General features: G+C 42.9%; 3 protein-coding genes across 3 annotated transcripts; 1 reads left to right on the top strand and 2 right to left on the bottom strand.

Moving 5' to 3' along the window:
- The first annotated feature begins 2167 nt into the window (after positions 1-2167).
- Positions 2168-3052, top strand: LOC147983645 (uncharacterized). The gene is made up of 5 exons (XM_087539571.1): positions 2168-2305; positions 2381-2518; positions 2611-2723; positions 2800-2883; positions 2941-3052. The coding sequence occupies exons 1-5, from the start codon at positions 2168-2170 to the stop codon at positions 3050-3052; spliced, it is 585 nt and encodes a 194-aa protein (XP_087395697.1).
- A 1522-nt stretch (positions 3053-4574) lies between these two features.
- Positions 4575-6023, bottom strand: LOC147983644 (protein FAR1-RELATED SEQUENCE 5-like). Its single transcript, XM_087540809.1, has one exon. The coding sequence runs from the start codon at positions 6021-6023 to the stop codon at positions 4575-4577; it is 1449 nt and encodes a 482-aa protein (XP_087396935.1).
- An 83-nt stretch (positions 6024-6106) lies between these two features.
- LOC147983643 (protein FAR1-RELATED SEQUENCE 5-like) lies at positions 6107-7378 on the bottom strand. Its single transcript, XM_087540808.1, has 4 exons — positions 7256-7378; positions 7105-7173; positions 6936-7028; positions 6107-6856 (listed from the first exon to the last, which is right to left on the bottom strand). The coding sequence occupies exons 1-4, from the start codon at positions 7376-7378 to the stop codon at positions 6107-6109; spliced, it is 1035 nt and encodes a 344-aa protein (XP_087396934.1).
- Between the last annotated feature and the right edge of the window lie 877 nt (positions 7379-8255).

Raw genomic sequence — 8255 nt, 5'->3', positions numbered from 1 at the left:
TCGACGGTGTGATCCCATGTTCTGTTCAAAAGTGGGTTAGCCTAGTTGACAAACTGTCACCCAGTCAGAAATTCAGGTTTTTTGAAACGGATATGCAGGGCATGTTTAGAATACCATCGATACAGATGCGTGATTATTTGCTTCACTTTTTACTCCAAGGTTACAATCCGAGTAGCAAAAAATTCATAGTTGAAGAGAGTTCTGGAAGTACTGCTGGATGTAAAGGTCTTATTTCACTAAGGCCTGATGATGTGTACTCCATATTTGGTTGGAAAAACAATGGAGTGGATGTTTTTGGGTTTCTTAGTACTGAAGGAGAAAAAGCAACCAAAAAAATACCTGTTAGTTTTGTTAGCAAGAAAAATGGTAAGATCATGATTGATGATCTCATAGAAAAGATTGTGAAGAATAAGAGCACTGATGATGACTTTATTCGGATGACATTTCTAGTTCTCTTAGGAACTATAATTGCTCCAGTGTCTCATGAATACGTTCCTAAAAGAAATACTATGCCTTAGTGCAAAATATTAAGTTGATAAGGAAGTTCAACTGGAATGCATTCACTTCACGATTCTGTTTATCGGAGATTGGTAAGCTTCTGTAGGACGGCCATGTTAGGTAGTGGCCCCAGGGGAACCTCGCCCTTTTGCAAGTACGTTGTATTTATTAATTTCAACACTTTTGTTATAAAATGTCACGGAAGAACATGTAATTTAATTAGTTTATGTGTTTTGCAGTACCTATGCTGGGAGAAGGTGCAACCAATCACCGGTCCAAAATATGATCCGTTGGCATTGTTGAGCCCGCTGATGAGGAACTGGACGGAAGATATGGCTGTGAAAAGAGACAAATACGACTATGAATATGGTCGTGGTGTTGGGATGGTAATCCTAGTAATCATGTGTTTTTTACATTTATGAAATAAAGTAAAGTGTGCATATGGTTTGTATGTATAATTCTCTTGTTGCACTTGTAGATCGATGACAACATTACAGAGGAGTATAGGCTGAAAAAAATTGCGGAAGAAGAAGCTCAAAAAACCAAGAAAGCTAGTAGCAAAAAATCTAATGTTACTGGAACGAGGAAAGAGGGCAGTACCTCGGAGGCTTCGAGCCAGAAGCCTACTATGGACCGGATTTTGAGTGAGATGAATGAGCTTCGGAAGGAAATGCTTCGTTTGCCAGAGTTATGCGCACAGGTAACACTTGAGCACGTCACTTTAATGTCCATCACTGAATTGAAGAACTAAGATGAAATGTTTTCTTGCAGAGGATGATTGAGAAACTGAACAAAACCGGCGTCTCCTACAAACCCAGTAACTTGGAAGAGGACGAAGAGAATCTGTACGGAGGCATTAATGAGTCTTCAAACGATGGTGGACGTCCGAAAAAAGAGTTTGTATATCAAAAAGATGATTCAGACCGGTTCCGCACACCTTCCAAAATGAATTTGCAAAAGGATGATGACGGCGTTGATGTAACTTCTCGTGGAAACACACCTTTTTACTGCACACCTGAGTACTGGGATAGTTTCAAGGGTGATATGGATGATCCTATCCAAGTACCAGAAGTATCAGATGAAAAAGCTGCCACATCTTTAGAGACGGACGAAATCGCATCGCATGCGTCGCTTGGTTCTCAAGGAGTACAAGAGGAAGTGGAGGAGGTTACTGGCAGGCGCAAGCGCAAAGGATCACAACATGTCAAGTCTCCTTATGTGGTCCCTAAACCGAACAAACGTGCAAAACGTTCTGCCAAAGGAAGTAAGTTTTTTGTGTTTCTAATTGTTATTGCGTAATAATTATTTATTTATTTGCGTTTATAATTATTTGAGTTATGCATTACAGAATTGTTCCAAAATGGTGGTGTTAACAAATCTGGTGATGAGTATGATGTGGTGAGAGTGTCCATCAAGTACGTGCGCGCGCATGAGCATTCACAAAAACATGCCAAAACAGAAATTTTCAATGATGGCATGGAAGAAGGTCTCACTGTGCGGAGAGCTTGTCAGATTATTAATCATGAGTGGCTAAGTGGCGACGTAAGTTAATTTCATATATTGTTTTACAATTGATTCAAAAATACCATTGTTAAATCTAACACATTATTTATAGGTAATTAATGCATACTCATCATTTTTGGTCGACAAAGTTAATGATGATCGTTTCATGTTGACAACTTGGAGAATACATTGGTTGCTTCACATTAGACCCGGAAAGAAGACCGCCGGTAACGATTATGAAGCAGAGTCGCATAGTAATGGACCCGTGAACAGATATGAGGACGAGTATTTCAAAAAATCAAAGGTAAGTTTGATTGTTAACACGGTACATACATACGATAGTATGTGATGATTGTGTTTTATGGTCCTTGTGATGCAGACTTACATTCCTCTAAACAAGCAAAATAATCACTGGATTACTGTCGTCATGCATAGCGGGAAGAGAGAGTTTCAGGTTTTTGACTCGTTGATGACCGAAAAACTTGACAGTGTTACTAGAGAACTCGTTGAGGACCTGGTAGGTTTAACTTTCAAATGTGCATTTGGTAACATTCGTTTTCTGTAGTACACTGAATGACATTCTTTCCACCATGTTTATTATATCTTTAGAGAAAACAACTAGCAGAAGATATCCAAGAAGCAAATGCAACCGGAATTGTGAATTATCCGGATGTTTCCAATTGGCCTATTCAAACGTATGACATGCCAAAACAACATGATGGGTGAGTTCTTACATTGACAGAATGTCGGTCTTGTATGTACAGTAGATATTTAATCTTCGTAAATTGTATGCACTAGGAATTCGTGTGGAATATTTCTTCTTCGATGCTTTCAATATTGGGATGGTGACAAATGGACAGGCTTATTTTCACAGATACGCAAGTCATGTTTGGACTACGATGTACAATGAACGGTGTGCTAACACCATTTTTTTCAGAGCTCAATTGATGATTCGAGAGAGTTAATGATTGCGCAACTTATCTTTTCGGAAAGAAACAAGCTTGATGAAGTGAAAAACAAAGTTATTCGGATATCAAAGAAGAAGAAATAGATGCGGCACGGAGGAGTTTTGCATGTGATTGGGTGGTACTGGAGGACTATATTTTCCAAACGCTTTGGGCACTTGCTTATAAATTTTATGTAATAGACTCTGCTTCCGAATAGTTATATGTAATAGACTCGGCACTTTTCCAAATGTTTTTTATGTCCACATGATATTTTGTTTCATAAATATTATATAATCAGTCTTTTTTTTGTTTACATGATTTTTTTGTTGCCGAATAGTTATATGTAATCATGTAATCGTGTCGTCGTTAAGTTTTTGTACACTAAACTATGGCAGCACACTGCGTGTTACTTTGTTAGCAAAAACTTGGTTTACAGCACACTGGGTGTTAGTCTAGTTTAGAAAAGCGTAAAAAATATTTTACATAAAAAAATTGCCTGCCCATCCACAGCGTGTCTTAATAAGCCCGTCGTTATCAAGCCCACCGGGCGATTACGACAGGCGTTTCGGAGCACGCCGTGGAAACCAGGCCCAACAGGGCAGCATCGACGCGGCACATCGACGGGGTAGTAATCAGACGAGTTCAATATGCCGACGGGAGATGAGTATATAAGCTGGTCGTCGTCCCCTTCGGCCAGCGAGGTGGGACTAAACTGGCGTCGGCCGCGGGGCGACGTGGACACAACCACATGCGACGTTGGCCGGCCCAAAAAGGCAATGGACGGCGCGGTCTTCTCGACGGCTCGACGCACCGTGGGCCGGCCTAGTTACCCCCGCTGAGACGCCGCGCCAGGGAAACTAACTAGTTTAGTCCCACCTCGCCGGCCGAAGGCGACGACGACCAGTTTATATACTCAGCTCCCGTCGGCACATTGAACTCCTCTGATTACTACCCCGTCGATGTGCCGCGTCGATGCTGCCCTGTTGGGCCTGGTTTCCATGGCGTGCTCCGAAACGCCTGTTGTAGTCGCCCATTGGGCTTGATAACGACGGGCTTACTAAGACACGCTGTGGAGACAGGCGGGCATTTTTTTTCATTTTTTTTCAACAACAGTTCACAGAGTACTTCTCTTATTTTAATATATTTGACAGCCGACGGGACTGTAGTAAATACATGCAGAATTCATAATATAAACAATGAATAGTGAATATTTATATCAACAACAATGATGTCTCAACATAACAATTGTCACCACAGTAATTTTATTGTAGTGGACAGAAAATAACAAGTCTCAAATGACAACGGTCTTCTGTAGGCAATAATCTTGTTTCACACATATAAAATACTCAACACGAACATAAATTTAACAAATGTTTTTCATATAAATGGAAGAGGTAAAACACTTGCATCGTCTTCACTTGAGTCTTCAAGCCCAGCTACTGCATAGAATAAATAAAAAATTGTGAGAATCAATGTACGGTAGATGAATCAACGAAACTAACATAAACAAAGCAAAAAGACGTACAGTTACGTATAAATGGAAGTAGTAAAACAGATGCACCGTCCTCACCTTCTGTCTTCAAGCCCAGTTGCTACATACAAAAAAATATGAGAATCAATGCACCCTTAATGAAACAACAAAACTAACATAAGCAAATAATAGACATACTCTTCATTTTTGCTGCATGTGCTCCTGTTATGACCTGAGTCGCTGCATATGCTACATTTTCGTCCAGATTTCTCGTCAAATACTTTAGGCCTCTCATTTTTTGTCACATCTGGGCCACCCTTACCGCGACCTCTACTGTTCTGCTTAGGTGCGCCCTTGGTGGAAACCTTTACTGGATCACGAACCAGAATATGATCTCGGTTAGGCTCAAATGGATTATTGTTCACGAAGCTTCGCTGAATATCATCTTCATTTCCCTGAATGTCCTTATTCACTATAATATCATCCAGAGCTGCCATCAACTTGTCGAATAAGAAAGGATTACTGCATGCGACATGACATGCTTCTGAAGATTTGATGGTCAACTCACTATATCTAGCTCTGTCCTCACCACTCGACCAACCCCACGCAAACAAATCGCTGGTGCGCTTCACGGGCAGTCCAGCTCGTGCTTTTTTTGAGAATCTTCGCACGACACAACACTTGGGTATCACAGGTAAGTTCAGTGCATTCAAAACATGAATAATATGCTTGCAAGGAAGCCCTTTGCGAGTCATACTTCGACAACTGCACTTTATAGTTTCTGCCGAGTTACCTGGCGTATAGTCCACATTAAATCTGTGATCCCTGTTATTCTTCCACGCAACCACAAATCTCTGACTATTGGTCCCTGTCAGTCTATCAATTACCTCAAGCTCCTGTACCTTCTTCATATCTTGTTGCAACATATAAAAGTTTGCCTGCGTGAATGCTTTCGCAGCATACGACTCAATGGCCTGACACTCAGTCACTGTTACTGGAAGAGTCTGTGAGGCCGTGTAGTCATCATAAGCTTCATTCTCACGGAGGCGAACAATACAATTCTCGTAGTGTACAATCATGTCAACGATCGTCATACCATAGTCAAGATGAAGGTGCAGGCTGGAGTTCAGACTCTCACTCCTCTGATTACTGCGCATGCCAAGGAAAAACCCACCAGACAAATATGATGCAGCCCAAAGCGTCCTCTTCCTGTACATCCTATGGAGCCATGTTTTCGTTTTCTCCGTCTGCCATTTGCGCACAAACGCGACCCATCTCTCCTCAAAAACCTTATGTGTAGTGGCATAGTACAATAATGCCCTAAACTCCTTCAATGACTTGTGGTTGAGGTGTTTCTGCATATTCTTTTCAATATGCCATGAACATAGACGATGCCACACGTCAGAAAGCACCTTCCTAATAACCCTTATCATCGCTGCATCTCCATCTGTAATTACAGATTTGGGCCTCTTCTGACAGTTAGCTTTCAAGAACGTGTTAAGCAACCAAACATATGTAGCCTCAGTCTCGTCTGAAACAATGGCGCAGGCGAATACCGTAGTGCAACGGTGGTTGTTCAGACCCACAAAAGGGATGAACGGCATTCCAACCTGTTCATCTTGTATGTGCTATCGAACACAACAACATCACCATAGTCTAGATAATCTCGGCGTGACTGCGAATCACACTAGAAGAGGTTTTGGAGCCTGCCTTCAGCGTCAACCGTGTGCTCAAAGAAGAAGTCTGGATCGCTGTCCTTTCTGTTCAACATGATTCCTACGGCAGTATCAGCATCACCTTGTGCAAGCAATTTCATCTTCTCCCTATAGCACATGTTATACAGCTTTGTCCTCTGAAATGGTGACTTTGCATACGACCCATACCTGCTAACGATGTTGTCAAAAATGATATGTTTTCTTATCCCAGCTCCAGCCATAGCTAAGATCTCAGCTCTCTCAAATGCTTTGATCTGATTATGAGATCGGAGGAAAGGGACTTCGTCCGGTCGTGCAAGAGTGTGGCTGTGATCATCGGAGAAACTGCTGACATACCAAAAATTGAGCTTTTTATCAAGCTTAACTGTCAAATGGGCTTCGCATAAGAATCGACTCTCCGGTCTAAGCCTGCGGGTCCGGCCGTCCATGGTACAGAACTTGGCCTGTCGTTTTCCTGCGGCGGAACAAAGATACCTCCTCAAGCGCGGAGTCCTTGCGCGATCCTTCGAAAATTTTAGCGAGTCCTTCCTGATGCTGAACCCACGTTCTCTCGCGTGCTTGTTGTAGAACGTGTACACCTCGTCTAATGACCTGAATGTCTTTACCATCACTGCCCAATGCCTATCAAGTGACTCTTGCTGATATTCATCATAGCCCATTTCAAGGTCAAACTGATCATCATCGCTGTGCTCATCATTCCCGCTAGGACCATCAACACCTCCCTGGAAAATATGACATATAACCTTGCATGTCAATCTGTTCTTGTATTGTTACTAACCATAAATAATGTAAAGAACTTACTTGGCTACCGCTCACACTACGAGATGCATCGACCTCGCTCTCGGCATTGTCATCATCTATATTATTACGCTCATTGTCACCATTAGCATTTATCTGTGCACATGTAAAGTAACATAAGTGGTCATACAATTTTAATGTCAATCATTTCTCTACAATTTTTTCAACATACCTGGCTCACACTATCTGCATAAAATTGTTCATCTATATCATATTCCTCATCGTCAGCATTGCCATGTAGCTGTACAAATTTAAAAGGACATGTTAGTGTCAAATAACTAGTTTGTATTCAATATGTTTTGGTCAACATTGAAGGCACTTACATTACCACAGTACGATTCATCCTGACTCATATAGTTGTCTCCGAGAGGTTGGTTCGCATTCAATGACGAGGATCCATTATCGCTACCGGAATCATCACTGGCGTATCCGGTTACTTGCTCCATCTATGCACATACAAATAAGGTGTGAGATCAATGCCAACATTCCACAAAACATCATCGCGAATACAGTAAATTCGTCAACAGTGACATGACTATGTGGCATGCATACAAATTTGAACATACAAAATCATTATGAGGTCATTAAGAGGTCACTACTCTCCTCTCTTATTTACCTAAGTAGGGAATCATTTTGCATAAAAAATGCACAAAAATGCAATGGACAAATCAAAAAGAGAACAAAAAGAGCCATCCTAACCTACTGTGCGCCGTCGAGGGGTCCTCGCATGGGGTCGACGCCGATGCGTTGCTGCCACCCACGTCGTGGAGGGCGCGTACCAGGACAGAACGTTCACGGGAGCGCTGGGCGTTTCACCGGCGACACGGCGTGTGGGTGACTACGAACGCCGTCGGTGCTCGCGACTAGACGGGCACGTCGGGGTCGACATCGTGACGGCGGTGGACCACGGCGGCGTTGATGCCGCTAGGGTTTCCTAGGCGGGGATGGGGTGTCGGTTTCACGGCGCGTGGGTGACTACGGACGCCGCCCGACGTCGTGACGGCGGTGGACCACGGCGGCGTTGATGCCGCTAGGGTTTCGTACGCGGAGATGGGGTGTCGGGGTGGGGCGTATTTTTTTTTCCTTTCCCGATCGCACTACCGAACCGCACGTGTACGACGAGGGAGTACGGGGCGCAACGTACACGGGCGGCCGGCCCTACGACGGACGGCGGATACACTAATACATAATTTAGTATGGACAATACTACCCCTTATACGTTTATGGGGGGGGGGGGTGTTGTACTGAAGTCTGAATTATTATTGTGAGAATCTGAATTGTCTGACCCTTGAACTCCAAGACTAAATACATACTGCAAAACAG

Source organism: Triticum urartu, chromosome 2A, assembly GCF_056163025.1.
Source record: "Triticum urartu cultivar PI428250 chromosome 2A, HENAU_Tu73, whole genome shotgun sequence".
Classification (NCBI taxonomy): domain Eukaryota; kingdom Viridiplantae; phylum Streptophyta; class Magnoliopsida; order Poales; family Poaceae; genus Triticum; species Triticum urartu.
Note: the sequence above shows the minus strand (reverse complement) of the source record. Positions and strands in the feature narration are given on the sequence as shown.

Bases quoted from the DNA above. Each gene is read 5' to 3' on its own strand.
- LOC147983643 (XM_087540808.1), bottom strand. From the start codon at position 7,378: ATGGAGCAAGTAACCGGATACGCCAGTGATGATTCCGGTAGCGATAAT. The intron at 7,174-7,255 runs GTAAGTGCCTTC...AAATTTGTACAG, and splicing joins ATGAATCGTACTGTGGTAAT to CTACATGGCAATGCTGACGA. The intron at 6,857-6,935 runs GTAAGTTCTTTA...CATATTTTCCAG, and splicing joins GTAGTGTGAGCGGTAGCCAA to GGAGGTGTTGATGGTCCTAG.
- LOC147983645 (XM_087539571.1), top strand. From the start codon at position 2,168: ATGTTGACAACTTGGAGAATACATTGGTTGCTTCACATTAGACCCGGA. The intron at 2,519-2,610 runs GTAGGTTTAACT...TTATATCTTTAG, and splicing joins GAGAACTCGTTGAGGACCTG to AGAAAACAACTAGCAGAAGA. The intron at 2,884-2,940 runs GTCATGTTTGGA...TTTTTTTCAGAG, and splicing joins TTATTTTCACAGATACGCAA to CTCAATTGATGATTCGAGAG.
- LOC147983644 (XM_087540809.1), bottom strand. From the start codon at position 6,023: ATGCCGTTCATCCCTTTTGTGGGTCTGAACAACCACCGTTGCACTACG.